At 32.5% G+C, this 25,051-nt stretch overlaps 5 protein-coding genes across 5 annotated transcripts in view; 3 read left to right on the top strand and 2 right to left on the bottom strand.

The window, feature by feature from the left end:
- eIF3g1 (eukaryotic translation initiation factor 3 subunit g1) overlaps positions 1-25,051 on the bottom strand; it is a 123,434-nt gene that overhangs the window by 94,070 nt on the left and 4,313 nt on the right. The gene's annotated exons all lie outside the window — the stretch shown is intronic.
- LOC149904613 (beta-1,3-glucan-binding protein-like) lies at positions 2,314-7,134 on the top strand. Its single transcript, XM_090106978.1, has 7 exons — positions 2,314-2,501; positions 2,835-2,989; positions 3,508-3,671; positions 3,795-4,046; positions 4,259-4,407; positions 4,696-4,797; positions 6,977-7,134. The coding sequence occupies exons 1-7, from the start codon at positions 2,316-2,318 to the stop codon at positions 7,091-7,093; spliced, it is 1,125 nt and encodes a 374-aa protein (XP_089963104.1). The 5' UTR covers positions 2,314-2,315; the 3' UTR covers positions 7,094-7,134.
- LOC149904612 (rab-like protein 3) lies at positions 7,782-12,789 on the bottom strand. Its single transcript, XM_090107240.1, has 6 exons — positions 12,657-12,789; positions 12,103-12,312; positions 11,499-11,644; positions 10,622-10,758; positions 10,087-10,141; positions 7,782-8,016 (listed from the first exon to the last, which is right to left on the bottom strand). Exons 1-6 carry the CDS (start codon positions 12,700-12,702, stop codon positions 7,870-7,872), a joined length of 741 nt encoding a protein of 246 aa, XP_089963366.1. The 5' UTR covers positions 12,703-12,789; the 3' UTR covers positions 7,782-7,869.
- TfIIEalpha (transcription factor IIEalpha) lies at positions 12,517-24,928 on the top strand. The gene is made up of 9 exons (XM_090107239.1): positions 12,517-12,708; positions 18,650-18,778; positions 19,132-19,248; positions 19,422-19,600; positions 19,843-20,069; positions 21,736-21,931; positions 23,470-23,602; positions 24,161-24,271; positions 24,724-24,928. Exons 2-9 carry the CDS (start codon positions 18,655-18,657, stop codon positions 24,897-24,899), a joined length of 1,263 nt encoding a protein of 420 aa, XP_089963365.1. The 5' UTR covers positions 12,517-12,708; positions 18,650-18,654; the 3' UTR covers positions 24,900-24,928.
- Nrk (Neurospecific receptor kinase) lies at positions 13,435-16,739 on the top strand. The gene has a single exon (XM_090106957.1). The coding sequence runs from the start codon at positions 13,603-13,605 to the stop codon at positions 15,517-15,519; it is 1,917 nt and encodes a 638-aa protein (XP_089963083.1). The 5' UTR covers positions 13,435-13,602; the 3' UTR covers positions 15,520-16,739.

The following is a 25,051-nucleotide window of genomic DNA, read 5'->3' as shown; positions in this document are numbered from 1 at the left end:
AGTAGTTAGGTATTTATTTACTAAGTACTTTTTATACAAACCATTCCATCTAATTGCAACGTTTTCGCAAGGAAAATTTGTTATATTTTAGGCTACTGGTACTTGCATAATTTTACATTTTTTTGTTCTTATGTGCTGTTTTATTTATATTATATAAAATTTCATGTTATAATACACCTCAATATATGTCATCCATGATTGTCATCACATTGTCATATTTTCATAGCTTTGAGTTTTTGCGTGGTTTTTGCCAAGGAGAATTTATTCGTATAGTAAGTTTACATTACGTCGTAAAAGAACCTGTAGAACCACTGTAGAAGGTAGAAACGTAGACAGCTCATTAAAATACTATTTTGTTATAATGATTGTTGGAAATAAATATATGTAACTAAGTACTTTACTAAAGAAATTAATAGAATAAGGAAAAAAGCATACCTAGTTAATTATTTACTATTATTTACTATAAATTGACTACAAATCATTTGTCCAATTAACTAATTTTATACTATGGGCAAGCCTGTGTAGCTCCGCGTGTAGGTATTAAAAACATACCTACAGGCGAGGGCCATTGCGCAAGGACTAATCTGTATTACATATTTACAATGTATGTATATATTTCTTTGAAAACCATTGCGAAGAAAAGCTTCTGTAGCTAGCTACTAGTTATTATTCTGTGCCATGGGGAAGTTATTTTAAATGACAGAGCCAAATTCATGGCCGAATGTCGGTCTCTCCACAGCTCAAGAAATATTATAGTGCACAATACTGAGCACAATCACTGCAAGTGCACTAAGTATCTATCATTACTATCTCACTTTATTCCTTCACTATCATAATCCTATGGGCCGTTATACCGACGCGAATAATGCAGAACATCTTCCATGCAAACCACTAAACCAGGGAACCGCAGTATTACAGATTACTATAGAATATATATACTCTAGCGGACGTAAAGTTTTATAACATCATTAACTATTGAATACATAAAAATGTGCTATGAAGTTTAGTTAAATCTGAGGGAAATAGACTCTGAATAATAGGTAAGTATCCATGTATGACGAGGCAAATAACAATGAGGGTACCTACCTATGACATGCAACATTATATACTAGCCGCTAGTCCAACGATTGATGAACTATACTCGTAATTCATAGGCCGTATTTAACTGTAGGAACTACATATTAAATACTTGAAACACGGAGATCGGAGGTAAGTATATGAATTATATAAATATAAATAATCATATTTTTTTTCTAATCCTATTTGAAAATTATGATACAGCTATAATTAAAGTGTGATGATAAGGCAATAATTTATTCAAAGTTTTGTAAATTTATAATTTCCATCGTCAACAGCAGCAGTTATAAATTTAATGCAGAATAGATTAATTAACTTGTTCCAAAGCGTCACGTGGCGTCGCCATATTTGTGACGATTATATCCCGTCATCATTATATTGACTTACTATATCCTCCTCCTATAGTTCTTTATAATCGGAAATACTTCTTAGTATTAATACGGTATTACCTTACCACTGTTCTGTGGTATTACCTAATACTAACGACGTCATAACCTAATACTAAGCGGTTTTTATTCAAAACACAAAATAATTTCCGTAACAAAACTTTACTTATACCACGGAATACTTAATACCTACCTACTTATACGGAAAATCTTGAGAGAACACTACATTCAGTCCCCATCATTCATGTTCTAACAAATATAGGATTCAGTGGATTTTTATTTTATACCTAAGACGATAAGATTAAAAATCGATTTTATCTGTATCAAGATAAGTAAATTGCATTGTTATCATCTACTATAAATTTCATCGTCGGCCTTATTTTGTTTATATTTATCGCAAGAAACCGGTAAGTAGTTTTATTATATTATATCTCCACACATGTACACGTCATGTTTGTTAACCGGTTTTAAAATTATTAATCTTATATAAAAAATAAGCTATAATTTATAAATTATTCAGAGATTAATTTTTAAACATAATGTAATAATTGGCATTTAAATACCTTGAGAAATGAAAGAAACTATAACTTAATTTATTTTTGTAAATAAGTATTTAAAGATATTTAAAAATCCAGATAGCTATCTAGTTGTAATTAAAACATCTATAATTTGTACTACATTCTTGCAAATAAATATAATTTGAATTTGAATTATTTAGCTACCCGCGACCTTCCTCAATTTTTTTTTTATTCTTTGGAAAAATTCGAACTCGTAATATTATCATAGATGCCTATCATTCAAAGTCATTAGCCTTTTACTTAATTGAATCCTATTTTTATTATTAGTAGCGGGATGTGGGCACTACTAGGTGTGGTAGCCTTGGCTACAACTGCCAGCGCATGCTGGTCCAGCATCACAACCGTTAGCGGGACCCACGCGCCTGAAACCGTTTGCTCTGGCAGCATTATATTCGCTGATGACTTCCAAGAGTTTGATCTTGAGAAATGGCAACATGAGAACACTTTGGCTGGAGGCGGTGTAAGTGCATCTTATATCTTATTGTTATTAAAAGCGGGATGCGGGCACTATTAGATGTGTAGACTTTGATAAATTAGCCACAGTATGTTGGTCGAGCATCACAAATTATCAGCGACATCCGCGCTCCGGAAATCGTTTACTCATAGCATTATATTCGCTGATGACTTCCAAGATTTCGATTTGGAGAAACGGCAACATGTCTCTTTATCTGGCATTTTATATGGGATATGGGCGTTCTTTTTTTCTTTAATAAAAGTTTCTATGAACTAATAAAATTTACTCCTCTCTCAATTTGATCAAAACTTATAACATATATAATATTATATCTTCTAGAATTGGGAATTCCAGTACTACAGCAATAACAGGACTAACTCATATACACGCGATGGAATACTTTACATCAAGCCTTCATTGACATCAGATCAGTTTGGTGAACATTTCCTCACAAGTGGTCTCCTTAACGTTGAAGGAGGCGCACCTGCTGATAGGTAAAAATTTACATAATAAGTCTACATGAATACATTAATAAAAAGTGATACCTAAGTAAATTGGGATTATCTTTTATAAAATATCAAAATATATCTATTACGGTAATCGAAAGATCAAGCAATCACTGCTCAATATAATTATTTGTTATTGATACTGTACCATTATTAGGTACTATTAATTATTATTGTGCTTATCTGTGTAGCACAATCTGGACAATTTTAATATTATTGTCGCGTCGCTTGATGTTAAAAATTGCACGCCATCTAATCTAATCATTGACAACAATTAGGTTGGTAGTTAGCAAATTATAAATTCATCAGTCAGTAAACAAAAGCGCATACATTTAATACAACATACATACATCAGAATCCCTCTCTTTTTTTTGTTAACGGGGAGGAAATATTATAAAGATACTCGACTTTTGGGGGAAAAGACGAGCATATGGGAGCAATCCATCTCCTACCATGTGTTCATTCATAGATCGCTTAATTTCTGATTCGATCTAAAATATTTTCAGATGTACCAACCCACAATGGTACGGTTGCGAACGTCAAGGGACACCAACCAATATTTTAAACCCTATTAAAAGTGCTAGATTACGTACAGTAAATTCATTCAGTTTTCGGTATGGTCGCGTCGAAGTGAGAGCTAAGATGCCCGCTGGTGATTGGTTATGGCCAGGTATAGTAGCTTTTCATATTCTATTAATCTGTATCTTATTTTATATGAAGAAGACAATTATTTGTAACCGACGTTCCCAAAAAAGGAAACTTATAAGTTATAATTCTATTGTTCGCTTTATAGCAATCTGGCTGATGCCAGCATATAATGCATACGGTTCATGGCCGTCATCAGGAGAGATAGATTTGGTAGAATCCCGCGGTAATCGTAACATGTTTTCGAATGGAGTTCACATCGGAACACAGGAGGCTGGTTCTACTCTCCACTATGGACCATATCCAGAATTAAATGGATGGGAACGTGCTCATTGGCTTAGAAGGAACAGCAATGGTTACGACAGAGCCTTCCATCGGTATCAACTAGAATGGACTCCAGGTAAAGACTTTCTACGCTATAATATTGAGAGTATTAATTTTTGTAACTGCGGAAGTTTGTTGGAAGCATAAAACTCAAAATCAGTAAACCAAGTATATGGAAAAGAAATTCACAGATATTCAGTATTTTTTGGGACAGCGCCGTGAGGCCAGTGTTGAGCTGTGTAATAAAAGTAAATTAAAGTTTTAATAATCCTCAGTGTAACATTTCAGAGTACATAAGATTTAGCATCGATGATGTAGAACTAGGTAGAGCGACACCCGGGAACGGAGGATTCTGGGAATATGGTGGCTTTAATAGGAACCAAAACATTCTCAATCCTTGGAGATATGGCAGCAAAATGGCACCTTTCGATCAAAAAGTACGTATCACTCTTTAATACAATATATATTTTAAATACAATTTAATAACAAAAACTGAAAAGGATAAACTGTAGTCATATGTGAAAAGTGAACAGTAACTGTTATCTTTACCTATCCTCCCTTTAAGAGATACTAAGCAAGTGATAATGGCCACTTATGAAAATAGTAGGCACTATAGGAAATAGGATAGCATTGCTACCGAAGGATACTGCCAGGAAAACTAATTTGAAATGGATCTGACAAAACCTATACCTATATTAAATCTCAGAAAAAAATATTTTTTTCAGTTCTATATAATCATAAACCTAGCAGTCGGTGGCACTAATGGATTCTTCCCCGATGGTGTTGTAAATCCAAGCCCTAAACCATGGTGGAATGGATCACCAACGGTATGTATTGTTTGGTCCGACCCACTATTTTAATTTCTAGGGAATAAACTCCTCGTTTGATTTTAAAATTAAAATGAAATAATTTTGCCGGTAATAGACTACAAGCCCGCATATGAAAAAAATATGGGTCAAATGAACCACCACGGGACATATCTAGTACGAAAGAAGAGCAAAAAATAATAAGATTCATCACTATGCCGTCACTTGTAAGCTGTCCAACTGAGTGCAGATGAGAATTGAAAAGTACAGGTAGACTCGGTAAATTTTGGTCATATATTTTTGTACGGCATTCTTAACTATCGATAGATCCATTAAAAATAATAAGAAACCGCTCAGTGCCGTACAAAAATGTTGGTCCACCAAGTCGGAATTTTTATTTAATTTCCGAGAGTTACCGGGGGTAAATTTGGTCATTTGACCATGTACGGCATCTGTGTCATACTATTGCTATACTGCTTTTAATCCATTATTCCGCAACGCCGTACAAAAATCATGGGGACAAGGGGAAAAAATCGAGAGTTGCAATCCCCTCTCTTTCCCCACTCCAGGAGGTCATTTGACTAAGTACGGCTTCGGTTCCAAAACATTATCTAGCACTCAAAAGTACTATTAAAAGCAATGCCGTCAAAAAATAATTGTTCTTTTAAATGTATACCAATAATCATCTTAATTTCATCGAATTCTTGATATAAAGAGCTGTAAGGTCATTTGACCCTGTACGGGAACTTTTTTTTTAACATGATATTGTAAAATTCAATTGTTGTATAGTATTGCCGTTCAAAAGAAACCGTTCTAAAAAAAGTTATAGAGAAATGCAAAACCAGAAATTTTGTTAAAGTTTAAACATCGTAGATTAATGAAATATAATAGTTTTCTACACTTTATTCGTTGTTTTAAATAGTATTAACATAGATAAATTAGGAAAAAACGATGCCGTACATTTTTGTGCAGACCACATCTTTTAGGCTGATGAAAGCGACGAAAGCTACAATTTTAAGGGTGCTTTATGGCCATTTGATACAGTACGACATTAACATATTTTTACCCAACTACGGCAAAGCAAAAGGAGGGTTATGGTTTTGACAGGTCATGTATGTATGTTCATCTATTCCCTCGTAACTTCTAAACTTTTTTATTAGTTCATCAATTTAACGGAGTCCATTCCACTTGACTCCGACTTTCCAAGGTGATAATTAACCACCTCGAGCTTCTTAATATTAATGTATATTTATATTTTATTATCAAAATATAAAGCAAACATTTCGTTATATGGATTTTTTCTTTTTCAGATTTTTCCCCTTTGAACCAACGAAAATGTACGGCACATGAAAAAATATTATCTATGCATAAAATACTTTAAAAATAAATTTATTTCGTGTTGTGTCAAATGACCCCCTGGAGTGGGGAAAGAGAGGGGATTACAACTCTCGATTTTTTCCCCTTGTCCCCATGATTTTTGTACGGCGTTGCGGAATAATGGATTAAAAGCAGTATAGCAATAGTATGACACAGATGCCGTACATGGTCAAATGACCAAATTTACCCCCGGTAACTCTCGGAAATTAAATAAAAATTCCGACTTGGTGGACCAACATTTTTGTACGGCACTGAGCGGTTTCTTATTATTTTTAATGGATCTATCGATGGTTAAGAATGCCGTACAAAAATATATGACCAAAATTTACCGAGTCTACTTGTACTTTTCAATTCTCATCTGCACTCAGTTGGACAGCTTACAAGTGACGGCATAGTGATGAATCTTATTATTTTTTGCTCTTCTTTCGTACTAGATATGTCCCGTGGTGGTTCATTTGACCCATATTTTTTTCATATGCGGGCTTGTAGTCTATAACTATTCTACGTCTTCATAGTGATACAAGTCATTGTCACTAAGCTGTGCGCACTTAAGGGCCATAGCTGAATTTTCGCTGTGAGCCCCCTTAATCTTTATAATTGCCGCAATAGCTATGAGATACTCCGCTTTATATAAATGTTAACTGAATAAAAAGTTTCCATTATGCTATATATCTCTTATATATAAAATTCTCGTGTCACAATGTTAGTCTGCATACTCCTCCGAAACGGGTGGACCGATTCTCATGAAATTTTCTGTGCATATCGGGTAAGTCTGAGAATCGGCCAACATCTATTTTTCATATTCTATAATTTTATATTACAGGCGCCAAGAGACTTTTGGAACGCAAGAAACAATTGGCTTCCAACATGGAACCCTAATGTTAATAATGGTGAAGATGCTGCTCTACAGGTCGACTATGTACGTGTCTGGGCGTTGTAAAATAAATACCTTGTAATATTAAAATATATACATATATAAAACGCATTATTATTTCAATCCTTTTTAGAGATCCAGTATGTTGGACGGATTTCAATTATTTTTCAGTTGCTATTTGTAAGAAACCCTGTGTCGCGAGTTTGACTCGCAGTGGCCGATTTTTATAATTAGGTTGGTCGTCCAAGTCGATGATACATCCATCATAGGATTTTTTCCATCAATGCATGTTTTATATTTAATATAAGCAATTCAAATAATATCATGCTTTTCAGAAAAATTAACTTTCCATTCCGTTTCGTTGGTTAAAGAGAACAACATAAATAAGATAATTATTTACAATCACAATAAATTTTTCTTAGCTTATCAGTAACTATCTAACGGAGATAAGCCTTATTCAGCTGAAATAAGATTTAGTTCTCACTTATCAATGGACCGACAAAGTCATATGACACCAACCTTGAGGTTGCTTAGCAGTTATTGGATACAACAATCACCTCATGATTTAACATATATGACTATGTAGTAAGTATTTAATAAACAGTAACTTTTTAATTGTATTTAGTACTTAATTGTAGAATATTTAAGTCAATTATTTTTGTTTAGGAATCAAAATTAGACCTTCTAAAAGCACTTACATAAGCTAGTAGGTATTATAAGGAATATCGCCATAATAAAAGATGTTTAATTCTTAACACCATTATAATATATTTATTCACATTTTCAAAATAAAGCCACCGTCTGATAAATACTTTTACTATCGGTTATCATCTTACTTGTAATCAGTCCATATGATAGAATCTGGGGCTCATGTACTGTGTAGGTTTGTTTTTCGACAAAGGTGTAGAGGTGGCCATTATGTAGGAGGGAATCGGCCGCCTTTTGTCAGTAAAAGGACTTATGCGGGAATAATATCGCCTTTCTATCACCTGTAATGCCATAATTGTCCGTATTTAAGCAAAAAGGAACCACCCAGCAAAAACGCACTTCTGAGATATCAAAGGATTTACAAAAACATTTGCAGCTCTGTCGGATGAAGTAAAATTAAAATTTATTTTATTTAAATTCATTGATAAATTACTTATTTAAGTATGTGTATATAAATTTGCTCTGAATATTCTTAAACTTTCTAGATAATTAAGAAAATGTGCATGTGGTTCCTTTTAACATTTATCAATTGATAGGTTTTCTCTTATACAAAAAGGAACCACATCCCAGGGATTTAATGATATAAATGAAACTATGTATTTATAATATCGTAATTAAAGCTTTAATTAATAAAATATATAAAATAATACTTATATAGGACGTTTATTCGACGTTATCATCAAATTGGATTTCGAAATCCACCATGTCTAGTCCTTCTATGTGGTCTTCTATTGCATCATCACTAATGAGACCGTTATAAAAACTGTGCATCTTGTGGAATGAGATGTAATATGGACTGAATATCGCTAGAAGGTGAAGAAAGCTTCTCCAGAGTTATCTTCTTCGTTATCTTCTGTAATAAAAAGAAAAAAGCTTTAAATCCAAACAATAAAGCCGCGTGGCTTTTATACGTAGGTAGGTATATGGCGACAGCAAAATATTATTAGTTCTTATAAAGCCGTGTCCCTACTAGACGACTAAGTATGTTGTATGTACATGCGCCATGTACAAAAAACTGGTTAAGTGCGAGTCGGACTCGCGCAACGAAGAGTTCCGTACCATTATACCGAGTTTTAAAATCAAACAAATAATTATATGCGCTGAATGATGTGGCTGAATGTACTGTACTGAATCTGAATCTAAACGTATTTTACCAAAATAGTAGGAAGGTACCTAGATCATCGACAGTTATTTTTAAAACAGGGTTTAGACTTTAGTAGTTTCATCTCACAATGACAGATGAATCGTAACAAAATGACTCTTAATTCGACTCGCCTTCGTGAACAACGACATTGTCGTTAAAATACGTAAATCCACAGAGGATTCCTCTTGTACTTACTTAATGAACTATCTTCTTAAAATCACACCACAATCGGGAATGAATCAAAAGTGGATAAAGCGTACCTGCATCTCAGATTCAATAAGTACTTAAATGCATTTAATAAAACTACTTACCCGTTGTATCTTCATTATTATCTTCGGTGTTCGTCTCCAATGCTTTTCTTACCCATTGTTTGCTTATTTATTTATTACTTAACATTTTCACATTTAATTTTAAAGGTAATTAACTAAAACAATAGAACTTACTTCGCGGAGGAAAAAAACACCGTCACGTATTCGAACTACTTCGCTGAATATCACCTATATTGACAGATGTTCGACGTTTTACTTAAAAAATTGGAGTTTTGCACTTTGAGCTATTTAAGTAATGAAATACGTTGTTTAAAGATGAGAAGCATTGTAACAAGTCAAGGCATTTGGTTCCATATAGCGATGATGGGTTTCAGAATGTTTTACAATATTTATTTATGCATAATAGAACCGAATGCTTGTGGTTTTATTTTGCAATAAAAAATTACAATTAAATTATGTATTTATTTTACGCATAACCATACCACAGAAACCTGGTTCCATTTTGTGTATTAAAAATAATTGTTATTAATAGAAATATGTGTAATGTATAATGGTACCAAGTAGGTGTGGATCTGTTTTGTATAAAATGACATGATAGTTATATCGTTTATTTGTTTGAACAAAGCAGTCCCGTGGTGCTGTGGTTCGGTTTTGCTTAATATGGTATTAGTCGTTGTTGCTGGTGGTTCCTTTCTGCTTTTAGTATACCTTGTTTCCAACGTAAAAATCATGTGGTTCTTGTTTGTATAAGAATTTAGACCACTTTTGGATGAGTATTCTTCAATAAAAGCAAAAAACGAAATTTGTCGAGTGGTTCCATTTTGCATAAATACGGACAATTAATGTTATTTTAAGTGTAATATAATCTATAGAAACAACAAAATCGAAATTTCTTAGATAAGAAATCTAAAAGAAGGCCGAAAGTAAATATATCTAACCTTGTCAAAAAATCTGGTTAACTTGACAGAATTACTGGTACCAGGTGCCAAAGACCTAAAACATAAAAAAAAATTGTAATAAATATTCTAAATCTTCTCCAGAGATCAATTAACATACAACCTGGCATTTAAAATTCGATATGAATAAAATTCGGAGATACAAACTTAATTACTTATTTTTATTCAAATAAAATATATTATGTACTAATAAGTATGTTATGTACATACCATGGCAGGTTATAGAAGTGAGATTTTTCTTATTTGAATAATGTTCATACAACTTAAAAATTTATTTTATCAAAATATTTTTCGATTACTTAAATATAGAAAAATAAATTCGATTGCTCTGGCGGGTCACGAGTGGCTGAATTGGTCAGGCATCCGCCCCGGAATGGCGCGAAAGGATGCGGGTTCGAGTCCCGTCTCGTGATCGAATTTTTTCTATTCTTTATAAATTTATATTTATTTAAAGCATTTGAATACCTTAAAATAATAAATATCAATTTCAAAATATTTTTCTCCAAATAATCCATACCTGGGCTGAAAACAATTGACAAATATTTCATCAGCACCACATTGTTCTGCTATACTACTTGCCAATCTTCTATATTGGTTCTTCTTCTGTTTCTCTTCTGCTAAATCAAATTTTGTGCCTATGACAAGAATTGGGATCTGGAAAATTCAATTTTTTTTTATCATTCTATCACAAAAATGCACAATACACTGCAAAAGAGTTTCTTACAAGCCATTGCATTAAAAAAGAGCTGTATTACATATAAGATTAACAAGTTTTAGCTATATACCTAACCTTAAAAATCATTAGACTAGACACATTAAGGGTGCGTATAAAGCAAAATTACCGCTTGGCGCTCTTTTTTTCTCGAGATAAACGTTTGGTTTTGTCACGATAAAAGTGGTTTATCGCAGATAAAACCAAAACTAAAAGTAATTACACAAAATGCTCTGACAAATATCTTGCAAATGTTTTAATATAATTGTTTATGAAAAAAAAATCATAATAAGTATTACCATGTCAAGTAGAAAACGTAAAAGTGTGAAAATTAGAGCTAACTTGGTGATTTTTTTTTATCGAGTCAATTTTAATATTTTATGTTTTTGATTGAACAGAATCGTTGAACATATCATCTAGTTTGATATATATTTTATTTTTTAGATTTGGTCTTGAATATTACACGTATCATCTAATAGAAGATTGGTAATTTTGCTTTATACGCACCCTTAAGATAAAAACAGTCAGTTCCTTAAACATGTCTTCATCTCTTTACTAAACTTTTTAAACTTTGAATCTCACCTGGTGATCAATTTTTTTCTCTTCTTTATAAATGTATATTTAAATTAAAGCATTTGAATGCTATAAAACTGAAATATCAAATCATGATTAATTTATTTACCTGTGTAGATCCCAAAAATTGTTCAGGATCAACATCTACATGTTGGAATGTTGGGTTTGAAGAATCTTGATTTAATATTTCTGATAGCCATTTTTGTAGGTTGATTTGACTTTTCCGGTTAGTCAAGTCATGAACTAAAATTATACCTGAAATATTATATACTTATGTATAATGAAAACATAAACTTAGTTAACTAGAAAATATAAATAATAAATATTTTTTTATTAATAACTCAGGCCCTGGAATCACAGACACAATAGATTTTCTATTGAAAATCTATTTCAATAAAAAATCTATTGTGTCTTGGACCGATCGGGCCATTCAGGGTTCAATGGGTTAAATTCGACCCTAGGTATTAAAAGTATAATGAATAAGAAAATAAAGATATTCTAATAATTTGTCTATTCCAACAAGAAAATATATTTTCTCTAGAAGTATAACAGCTTATGTACCTTATAGCACATTTTATAATAACTTCTATTGACAGTAAACAATTATTTCGACAGAGTTATTTATGTTTTTAAAACTAAATCAAATCCTAGAATACCAAAACTTAGTATGGTAGTCCTAACCTAATAAATAGATACCTGATATTCAAACAAACCATGTGTTGGTTGGTAGAAGACATTTCTAGTATTTCTATGATTGTTTGAACCACCAACATCCCAAAGTTCAACAAAAAACGTATTTTGTGCTTGTGTGCCCTCCTTGTACTTGTGTAATTTGACTTCAACTGAACATCCAACTGTCCAACCCGGCGAAAGGAGAGGCTTATTGTGTGCAATTAAATATGTTAAAGAAGTTTTCCCCACACCTATAAATAAGTGTAATATATTATATAATATTTTATGACAAGAATAAATAAAGTAAATATACCTCAGAAATAAATAAACTAAAAAACATACAAGAGAAACGCACTCGGCACTTTCTAGAGATTTTTTATTTTTCATAAAATTATAGAAACAAAAAAATTAATCTATGACATTTAAAATTTCCCGCCAAAAAGGTTTTTAAGGTTGCCCAACCATAGCTCAGTGTCATGGTGGCCGCAAACATGTAGGCAAACGTTAGCTGTGTAAGGATTTTATTAAAAATAAGTTATTTTTTCAAAAATCAATGTGAAAAGTGATCAATTGTAACAGATGAATTGTGATTTACCGGAATCGCCGAGGACGACTACCTTTACTTTCTCAATTGCAGCCATTCACAGGTTTTTATCACTATCGTCGTATTTGTTTGTCCAAATTATTTTGACGTATTCTTGACATAAACTCAAAAACTTAGAATTGACAGGTCAGAAACAGTAGTGCCAACTTAGAAATGCCAATCGAAATATAATGTACAGATAATTTAAAATCGAATAATCGATTTTAACAAAGATGAATTGATAAATATTACATATTTACAGCATATTTATGTAATTTGAAGAAACAAATTATTTTTAAATAATTGGGATTTTTTTAAATAATAATCAATGACAAAAAACTTGTGTAAAATGTCCTTCAAATTATCAAATTTTTATTCAAATAAATAATCTTTTGGTCTTGGGTTGCGGTATTATACTTAATCAGAATAATCTATTGGAATGAAATAAATTATAATCCTATAAAAAAAAACTTTCAAAAATAAAAAATTACGTGCCAACCATTTAAACTTAAACTCATACACTGAATTCAAAACCACTCAAGAATTAATAATGCATTAATTTTGTTTTTAACTAATGGATATTTATATCATTTATGAAAAGAATTTATCCTTATTTAAGCCGATAAATAAATAAGTGTACTTAATTTCATTTTTTTATTATTATTTTATATTTAGAATTTTCAATAACCGAATAAATATTCGAATCGATTATATTTTTGTGCTTTTGTTATCTGTTTGATGTTTCCACTTTCCACAGAGCAAGGCCAAGTTATAGACTTTCTATGTTCAACTCGGCTGGTTGCTTGAGTCATAGAAGAAAGTTTTGTTCAAAATCAATATTTTAATAATGTGTCCGCCATTGTGTATCTAAAATTATATGACTGAAGCGAACAAACTAAAGATAGAAAATGCATCGCTCGTATGGTGTTAAGAACACATAACAAATACTTTTGTAAAAATGAAAATGTTATATAAAATTATAGTTGTGCTTGTGTCTGTGCAGTCAGTGTATCTTTATTGTGGTCCATACAATGGACAAATTTGCAAGCATTATTCTACTGGTTATGTCTGGTACAACCACACTGGTGGTCTCGAAAATGAGAAAATCACGACAGGGCTATGGAAAGAGATGATTTCTACTCTCAAAGAGCCTTGTAGAAGTAGTGCGGAAAAACTTCTTTGCGCTTATGCCTTTCCTAAGTGTATCAATAAAGATGGAGTTGGTTATTATGCTTTACCCCTGTGTTACGAAGAATGTATGGCTGTGAAAATGCAATTTTGTTACAACGACTGGATCGTTATTGAGGAACAAAAACGTCGAGGAGTTTTTTTCGAATCGAGAGGTCACTTCAGATTTCCTGAATGTGAAGAACTTCCTAAATTTTCTGGTAAAGGATCTCAGGTCACCTGCCATAACACGGGAATCATAGAAATGGACTACAGTTTAGTAACCAGAAATTGTTATCATGGCAATGGTCGTTTTTATCAAGGCACAATGAATGTGACAGAAACGGGACTTGCTTGTCAAACATGGGAATCCCAGTATCCACATCAACATACTCGACCACCTTTAATATTCCCAGAAGTTCAAAACGCTACAAATTATTGTAGAAATGCTGGAGGAGAAGAACGCAAGCCATGGTGTTATACAATGGATCCTAACGTAAGATGGGAGTATTGTGATGTGCCAATTTGTGCCAATTCAACAGATCAAATTGACAATATTAATGGACCAATAATAATGGAGAACTATTTTACACCTACTTTTGTATTATTACTATCAATAGGTGGTCTTGGCTGTATTTTAGGCATAGCATCAATAGCCCTCCTGTGTCATTATTTTTTGAAAAATCATTATTCCAAATGTAATATTTCTAATAGGAGAAATGCACAAAATATGGACATTGACTTAGATAAGTTGCCAAGTAATTTAGCTTATCACACAACTGGAGCCCAGTTAAATCCAAAATTAGAGAAATTAGAATTTCCCAGGAACAATATTATTTACATCCGTGATCTTGGTCAAGGAGCATTTGGAAGAGTGTTTCAAGCAAAGGCCCCTGGTTTAGTTCCAGAAGAAGAATTCACATTAGTAGCTGTAAAAATGTTGAAAGATGAGGCTTCCCATGATCTGCAACTTGATTTTGAAAGGGAAGCCTGTTTGCTGGCAGACTTTGATCACCCAAATATTGTTAAGTTATTGGGTGTATGTGCTGTGGGAAGACCAATGTGCTTATTATTTGAATATATGGGAAAAGGTGATTTAAATGAGTATCTGCGAGCATGTAGTACAGCTACAAACTATCCTCCTGCTGTGGAAAATAGGGAAGATTTAAGACTCTTAGTGGCTCCACTTAGCCATTTAGATCTATTGCATGTTGCAAGACAGATTGCTTCCGGCATGGTATATTTATCAGATAGGAAATTTGTGCATCGTGACTTAGCTACAAGGAATTGCCTTATAAATGATGATATGGTTGTAAAAATAGCTGATTTTGGCTTATCTCATAAGATATATCTACAAGATTATTATAAAGGTGATGAACATGATGCTATTCCTGTGCGGTGGATGCCGTTAGAAAGTATATTATATAATAAGTATACTCTTGAATCTGATGTATGGGCATACGGTGTATGCTTATGGGAGATATTTTCTTTTGCTTTACAGCCATACTTTGGTATGACCCATGAAGAAGTAGTTAGATTTTTGAAGGATGGAAATGTTCTTGCCTGTCCAGATAATACACCCCGGTGTGTTTATGATTTAATGAAACAATGCTGGAACCATAGTCCCAGTGATCGCCCTAACTTTAGAATTATCTATCAAACATTGGACAATATACAAATGATATTAGAAAGAACTCAATCTGAATAATTTTGTGCTTGTTCAACAACAAATAATTTTGTAAATACGTATATAAAACATTAGATTCTTGTCACCATTGTACATAACAGTTTATGCAATTAAGCAATTCATGTGTGCTATTTATTGTGTGCATTTGTTTTTATTTCTAATATGGGATTTTTAATATTAGTAATAATTAATGTTGTATAGGTTAAAGGAATACGAATTTGTTTTAGTTATGCACACTTGCACAATATCTAATTTGTTGCTCAAATCCATGTTATTACATTGAAATGCTGCTTTTAAATCGAATAAGACTGATTTAATTTAATTTATTTTTAAACTATTATACTCAAAAGTATGTTATTGGTTTTAGTTTTTATTCCTTGTCTATTGTTTTATGTAGTGATAAAGTGTCTAAATGGTCCTCATTCATCCAAAAGTTTAAAAATTGTGTAATGTTTTTTAGTTCATGTCCAAAATCGAAATTAAAAAATATAGGTATATGTTTAATAAATTAAGTAGAAATCAAAGTAATAGAATCCTATATTTTTGTACTAGATTAGCATAAAAAAACTGTATTCAATTTTTGGTTACTTCTGTTCATAATTTGTATCTAATGAACAACACTTATGGCCAGTTTTATAACTTCTGAATATGTTCTGTTAAATATATCTATCAGTTAAAACGGCAAAACATATTATACCTACGTAAATTTATATCAGTAAGTGTCAAATAAAGTAAGGTATGAAACTGGCCCTAAATGTCATATGTATTTCAGTTAAAACAAAATGGGGCCATGATGTTAACGTTAACTAGTTGGACGTTGAATGACGCTTGTTGAATCAACGTTCGGCCTAGTCATTCTTTTGTATGTCGTTATTCAATGAACGCGCTAGTCATTTAATCGAATAGCAGATTCAACCAGATGCCGGTGACATATATAAAACTTTTGATTGAAATCATTTACCTCATATAAATAAATAGACTCACGATAATTGCGCTCAACGTGTCCGTGGCAGCGGGGCGCATCTTGCCACCACGCCATTGCGTGACAAGAGTGACTTCAGTCATACAAGTGAACTTGAACCTTGTTTTAATAATGCAACTGCTTAATATTGATTGACTTAATTTTTGATCTTTATAAGACTGATTTCAGTAGTTCAACTGACTGGAACCTTATTTTAATATTGCAATTGCTTTATATTGAATGAAAGAATTTCTATAATCTATTTAATTATTGATCATACCTATGTCGTGATACGGACGCGATCAAATATATTTCTAATTAGCGATTGTGAGTCTGTTTATATGAGGTCAATGATTGGAATTGAATAATTATCATTTTTGGGTAGGTACACACCATTTCATTTAATTCAATTCTCATCATTTTGTCGAGATTTAGTTATCTCTAGATTAAGTTAGCTCAAGTCATAGTCCATCCAATGTGCATTATAAAACATCAGTAGTCATAACCGGTAAATGGCCTTTATTTTGTTTTGACTAGTAACAATAACATTTTTTACAGACTGTGCAGCTCAGTACACAATTTTCTTCATCTTAGTTCATGGTACATATTGTATTATTTAATTTTTATCACATAATTGCCAGTCTTGCCAGTCTTACATGCAAAAAAATTATTCATAATTGTATTACCTACCTATGTAACTATATTTAAAATATCAATGCATACATAATGTATTTTTTTTCAATGCAGTATGCGTGCTTAAATCGTTAATCGATCAATAACGTTTCGTGAAAGTATTTTCAAGATGATAATTAGTCAAATCAAAGAAAAACATTTACTAAGCTAAGAAATTAATTTATACTTAAGTCTGAATTTTTTTTTATACTCCAATGGAAGATTTGAGTAAAATTAAAATAATATCATGGGTTAGTTAAGTTACAGTGATAGTAAGGATATAATTATATTTGTATGTACACTGCCATAGGTATATACTTCGTAATATATTATATGTATTATAAATAGACCAATAAAACCTTCAATTCATCAGCTGTTAAATGTTTTCTACAATGCCTTTGTCCTATGACCTATGTAAAAATCAAGTTCAAATCGAAATTCATGCCAAGTTTTTGAAAAAGTATTTACTTAAGGAAATTAACGTAATTTTTTAAATTATTTTTCTTATGTGATTACCTACCTATGTTAAATAATGTCGTTAAGATTAAATGATACAATTTTGTAAAACATCGTTTTATTTTCCGATTTTCTTACTTACCTACGTGCCTACGAGTATGATCAAAAAAATGTGTCCATATACAGGGTGTCCCACTATTGGTATACTAAGCGCGAAGGGACTTGTAGTTTTGCATAGACTGATCACGTAAAAAATACTTAAAAAACAAAATTACGTCAAAAATTTTTTGCTAAATTTTTCCTGAAAATCCATGTTTTCTTCTCGAGCTTCGCGCAGCCGTCATATACCGCTTCTCTAATGTGAGCATTTTGTCTATGAAAACATAATCTTAAACGATAGCTCACGTGCTGGTGGCAAAGTTGGGTGGGTTGCTTGTTATAGGTATATATATAGAGTTTTAAGAATTCATCTATGTGAAAAAAAAATGCGTCTGGAATTTTATAAGTATTTTTTACGTACTCAGCGTATGCAAAACTATAACCTCCTTTGAGCTTAGTATACCAACAGTGGGACACCCTGTATATCTCAATATTTATACTGTGTAGTTTTTTCCAATATAAATAGTGCTTTAATTGCTCTGGTGCAGTTATAATAATGTACTCTGTGCTCTGGTGAGTTCAGAAATACCTAGTTATTAATTAATAACAGAATATTAATTTTCCTGCAAAATTGCGTCCTATTTTAAAAACGGACGTACCAATGCAGCGTGAATACAAAAATGAAATTCAAATTAAGCTCTTGCAATTGTGAAATGTAACCCATTTTTAATTAAAACTCCAGGAGAGTTACTTTCGGGAGAGTTGCTTTCAAATTGACCTGAAATGATAAAAAGTTATTCAGAATTTACATTGAAGTAGGCACAACGATTCGGTACAGAAGGAGAATAATTCACCTGACTAGGTACCTATATTTGATCTTACAAAATATCTATAGACACAAAACATGTGATTACGAGCTCTTAAGCAATAATAAGGTTTAATTATGATGATAATAATTTTCAGATAAAATGACGGAGGAGCGGTATGTCACCGAAGTTCCTAGTAGCTTGAAGCAGTTAGCCCGACTCGTAGTTAGAGGATTTTACACAATCGAAGATGCCCTAATAGTGGACATGTTGGTCAGAAATCCATGTAAGCTATATGTTGGTAACCGTAAAATTGTAAAAAAAAACCGTTGGATTATATAGTCCAATCTCGTGAGATGCTAAACTATCAAAAACAATGATCCGTAATATTTTCGGTCATAAAACACATTGGAAATATTAATTAGGTAGTTTTAAAATATAAAGATTTTCTTTATAACTACTTAGGTATTTCTATAATTTATAATTTCGTCTGTCTTTAAAAAAATGAATACTTACCTAATACTAATGATATTAGGTGGCCCTAAGTATTCATTTCAGCAGTTATCAATCATTAGAAACATTTGCAACACAAAACAGATAATTAGAAGTGATCTTTAAATTCCTTTTTATTTATTTCAGGTATGAAAGAAGACGATATTTGTGAATTGTTGAAATTTGAACGCAAAATGTTGAGGGCTAGGATAGCAACATTAAAAAATGACAAATTTATTCAAGTTAGATTAAAAATGGAGACAGGTGAGTTTGCTTTATTTTATTTACTCATTGAAAGTAATTATGTATTAAATCTCATATAATAATACACAATCATAATTTACCTCAACCTTATATTTTATTCCTAAATGTATTTTTTCAAAAGAGAAGAGAATTCTTATAAAATTAAATTAAGTAAATATTATATTATGTTCTAGGACCTGATGGCAAGGCACAAAAAGTGAATTATTATTTTATCAACTACAAAACATTCGTAAACGTCGTGAAATATAAACTAGATCTAATGCGCAAACGCATGGAGACAGAAGAACGTGACGCGACAAGTCGCGCCAGTTTCAAGTGTCCGTCTTGCAGTAAGACTTTTACTGATCTTGAGGTGAATATTGCTGTATATACACTAAAGATTCTACATTGAAAAATACTAGAAAAACTCTGTCGTGGTAACTATGTAAAAAATCTATTATCATGACATGGTTATAATATACCCACAATCGTTATTTTACACTGTTGTGTATCAGTTTGATTTCAGCAGGTTTCGACATAATACATGCATAAAAATGCACCTATAGAATTTAAAATGTTCATTCATACAATAAAAGAATTGTTTCTCTATTCCAGGCTGACCAATTATATGATATGATGACGCAAGAATTTAGATGTACGTTCTGCAACCAAGTTGTGGAAGAAGATCAATCGGCTCTCCCAAAGAAAGACTCCCGACTGTTACTTGCTAAATTCAACGAACAATTGGAAACCCTATACATTCTCCTGCGAGAAGTTGAGGGTATTAAGTTAGCTCCAGAGATATTGGAACCAGAGCCAGTGGATATCAACACTATTCGAGGGTAAGTTAAGATTAGAAACTCTCGTTTACCGGTAGTATACAACCAGAAAAAATAGAACATATAGACTAGAGTAGATAATTTTTGAATCAAAAAAAAATCGCAGTCGGATGAAACCCATTAGAAAAGGAGGGGAATATGATAAAAATGTAAGGAAAAATAAATTACGGTCAATCCGAGTTCGGGAAGCGGGAGGGGGGAGCTTTTAAGAGAAAAAAATAGTTTCTCTCGATTTCCGACAAAACTACAAGTCCTATAGAAAATAGTTCAATGGCAAAGTTGTAGGTAATTAAAAGTTCTACAACTTTTGTATTCACAATTTTTTCACATAACCTAAAAATTTAGGTGAAAAATTCAAAAAACCAAGTTTTTGGTCTTTTATTTCTATCTACTTCAAAATTTATTTTTTTTCTACGAAATTTCGTGGAAACTTACTTTATTATGTCCCAAATACACTGTAATTTATTTGATTGAAAATATTTATTTTTTTGCCTTATTTTGAATTAATACCAAAAAAACAACCTAATTTTCAATCGAAAAGTCACCCGTTAAAATATCAGCTTTTTTCAAAAACTTGGGGTGCCTTTTATTCATTGAAATCTCTACTTTCATATGGTGTAAAAAAAATAAACACCACCATAGTAAATGTTCTCAGGAAATGCATACAAACAGTCTGAAAATTGGCTTTTACTAAATCAGGCACACTTCTCGAACTACCTGAAATGTTTTTATCGACATCATTTTGCTTTTGAATATGCTGTAAAATATTAATCTTAGAACAGATAATTATTTTTCTTTTGAAATATTACCGAAAAGCCGATACAAGAGAAGATATAGAGTTCAAGAATTGTGCCTGATTTAGTAAAAGCTAATTTTCAGACTGTTTGTATGCATTTCCTGAGAACATTTACTATGGTGGTGTTTATTTTTTTTACACCATAGGAAAGTAGAGATTTCAATGAATAAAAGGCACCCCAAGTTTTTGAAAAAAGCTGATATTTTGACGGGTGACTTTTCGATTGAAAATTAGGTTGTTTTTTTGGTATTAATTCAAAATAAGGCGAAAAAATAAATATTTTCAATCAAATAAATAACAGTGTATTTGGGACATAATAAAGTAAGTTTCCACCAAATTTCGTAGAAAAAAAATAAATTTTGAAGTAGATAGAAATAAAAGACCAAAAACTTGGTTTTTTGAATTTTTCACCTAAATTTTTAGGTTATGTGAAAAAATTGTGAATACAAAAGTTGTAGAACTTTTAATTACCTACAACTTTGCCATTGAACTTTTTTCTATAGGACTTGTAGTTTTGTCGGAAATCGAGAGAAACCATTTTTTCCTCTTAAAAGCTCCCCCCTCCCGCTTCCCGAACTCGGATTGACCGTAATTTATTTTTCCTTACATTTTTATCATATTCCCCTCCTTTTCTAATGGGTTTCATCCGACTGCGATTTTTTTTATCTTTTCACTATTTTCAAAGGCTTCTACCCCAGTCTAATAACGAAATTCGTGTTATGGCTCTAATGAAATCGTTAACGATTTTTTGTGACAATCACTGAAATACAATTTATAAATCGTATCCTGTATTTCTATCATATTCGACCTTGACGCCTTGTTGCATTTACGAAAAGACATGACATGACTAAATCTCCAAAAAAATATTCCCAGACTAACAAACAAGCACCTCAACCGTCCCGGCGGCGAGCAATGGTCCGGCGAAGCGACCCGCAACCAAGGGCTCGCGGTCGAAGAGACGCGAGTGGACATCACTATCGGGGACACGGACAACGCGGTGGACGCCACCACGCTGCGCAAGGAGCGCCCCGTGTGGATGGTGGAGAGCACTATCGCCGCTAACGACCAGGTGAGCGCACATCACTATCGGGGACACGGACAACGCGGTGGACGCCACCACGCTGCGCAAGGAGCGCCCCGTGTGGATGGTGGAGAGCACTATCGCCGCTAACGACCAGGTGAGCGCACATCACTATCGGGGACACGGACAACGCGGTGGACGCCACCACGCTGCGCAAGGAGCGCCCCGTGTGGATGGTGGAGAGCACTATCGCCGCTAACGACCAGGTGAGCGCACATCACTATCGGGGACACGGATAACGCGGTGGACGCTACCACGCTGCGCAAGGAGCGCCCGGTGTGGATGGTGGAGAGCACTATCGCCGCTAACGACCAGGTAAATATATACTTTTTTATATTTCATGAAATGAGCAATTCTACGATATGGCCATAACATAATATACACATCGAAATCGCCGCAGACGCGATATAATATTGTAATCATAGAAAGAGCATAATTCATAATAATAAAAAGTGCAAAAAAATCGCAGTCGGATGAAACCCATTAGAAAAGGAGGGGAATATGATGAAAATATAAGGAAAAATAAATTACGGTCAATCCGAGTTCGGGACGTGGGAGGGGGGAGCTTTTAAGAGAAAAAAATGGTTTCTCTCGATTTCCGACAAAACTATAAGTCCTACGGAAAAAAGTTCAATGGCAAAGTTGTAGGTAATAAAGAGATCTACAACTTTTCAATCGAAAAGTCACCCGTCAAAATATCAGCTTTTTTCAAAAACTTGGGGAGCCTTTTATTCATTGAAATCTCTACTTTCATATGGTGTAAAAAAATAAACATTACCATAGTAAATGTTCTCAGGAAATGCATACAAACAGTGTGATAATGAGCTTTTACTAAATCAGGCACACTTCTCGAACTCTATATCTTCTCTTGTATCGGCTTTCCGGTAACATTTCAAAAGAAAAAAAATTATCTGTTTTAAGTACATTTTTCAGCATATTCAAAAGCAAAATGATGAAGATAAAAACATTTCAGGTAGTTTTGTCGGAAATCGAGAGAAACCATTTTTTTCTCTTAAAAGCTCCCCCCTCCCACGTCCCGAACTCGGATTGACAGTAATTTATTTTTCCTTTTATTTTCATCATATTCCCCTCCTTTCCTAATGGGTTTCATCCGACTGCGATTTTTTTTTGTTTCAAAAATTATCTACTCTAGTCTATTGTGGCATAATTGCGTCATAAAAAATTTTAAAAATATCATTTGAGATAATATTACTACGTATGGAGGAGACACCACGAACAAAATCTGTGCGCCATTTTTTTGCTCTAACTAAGTTTTAAAAATTATTATCTAGTTAGGTAGTAGGTACTTACCGATGAAAGTTATTCCTTTGCAATTTTCCGTATTATTTGTATTATTTGTGCAATATCGTAACACACACGAAGGCATATTTGATGCGTTTCACTTTAAAACAAATAAAAAATGAGCGTGCAGTTACGCCATATGGCGTATGTTGAGCGGAACATAAGTGATGTAGGCGGTGTCGTCTCCATATGTATATCTCAATGAAAAATATAAATTATTTCAGAGCGATAGTGTGCATTCAACGGATATGGCTTTGGAGAAAGCTGCGAGTACTGCTAGCAACGCGAAGACTACCGGCAAAGAGAAAACTGATGACATCATGTCCGTTCTTCTTGCTCATGAGAAACAAAACCCAGGTACATTTACTATACAGGGAGATTTGTTATAGGTGTAATAAGTGTAAGTTTTAAAGGATTGAAGCCGAAACTTATTAGTTTCAGAAATATTTTATATTTTAACATTTTTTTTTAAATTTGCCAAATTCGTCGGGAACACGATAAAAAGTAATAAAAACGTTTTGTTGATGTTAGTCGAATATTTTTCACTTTCATAATTAGTGTCCCAATATTTCATGCAAGATTTAAAGAAATCTTTTTTTTTTATTAAGATTGTATTATAATAAAAAATTAGTAGTTTATTTTGAAAGTATTCGACTATAATGATATCAGGTTATTCACATAATATTCGTGCCATTTTTAATTTAAAAAATAGTCATAGTACTACAATTTGCAGACTAATTTGTTTTGTGCAAACTAAAAAATCTAAATAGATTCACACGTTCTTGATTTTATAATACTGAGAAGCTAAGCTGATTTTAATACTGTATCGATCATAGTTGCATTGAAATATGTGCTCTAAAACTAATGACATAAAGTTAATTATATCAAGATAATATTTGAATTTTATTTTTCCAGCAAATAACGCAGCAAATTCTCTCAAAGGCACGGAACAAGACAGCGGTTCCGATTCAAGCGACAACGAGTCAAAGGATCCATATAAACTTAAAGATGAGCTGGCTGCTGTTGGTAAGTACATTATCTTTATTTTTAAATTATTATATCTTTATTACACAGCTATACATATATGTAATGAAATACTAGACAAGAATCAATATATGAAATAGAGATTTGTCGCTTAAGAATTTGATACGGTAGATATTATTTGTACCTATTACTATTATAATTTATAAGTACATAGTTACGATCCCAGTACATAACTAACAATTTTAAATGTTTAAAATATAACATTCATTTACTACTGAGTTACTTATAAGTAACGACGTTATGTTTAATTTTGTCTCTCCTTTTTTTCTTCAATATGCATTATCATAACCAGAAAGTAAATTCATTGATTTGAGTCAAGTAGATTGATAATATCATGATGAGATGACGTCATAAACGGCATTGAAAGAAAGCAAACGAAATTGACACACATTCTTGGGATTTCTAAAGTACATTTACTATTATAAAATTTTCAGCCGAAATGGAAAGCGAAGATTCAGAATCGGATGACAATGTACCAACAGTTCTGGTGAATGGCAAGCCAGTAGCGCTAACTAGTATAGATGATGACGTCATCGCGACTATGAGTCCTTCAGAAAAAGAGACGTACATCCAAGTGTATCAAGAATACTACAGTCATATGTATGATTAGATAAGATAAAAATGAAATAAATATTCATCATGAACAATTTATCTTTTAATTATAAGATCACTTTTAGGTATTTTAAATAGACTCTTAGCTTAGTATTATAGTAGATATAATGCCCGTGGGAGATCGTCCTTCACCCATTTGATAACCAGATG

Source organism: Colias eurytheme, chromosome 11 (genome assembly GCF_061535395.1).
Source record: "Colias eurytheme isolate Ceu_HAF_F1 chromosome 11, ilColEury1 Martin Lab GWU primary, whole genome shotgun sequence".
Classification (NCBI taxonomy): domain Eukaryota; kingdom Metazoa; phylum Arthropoda; class Insecta; order Lepidoptera; family Pieridae; genus Colias; species Colias eurytheme.
This window is presented reverse-complemented; position numbering and strand designations above follow the sequence as displayed.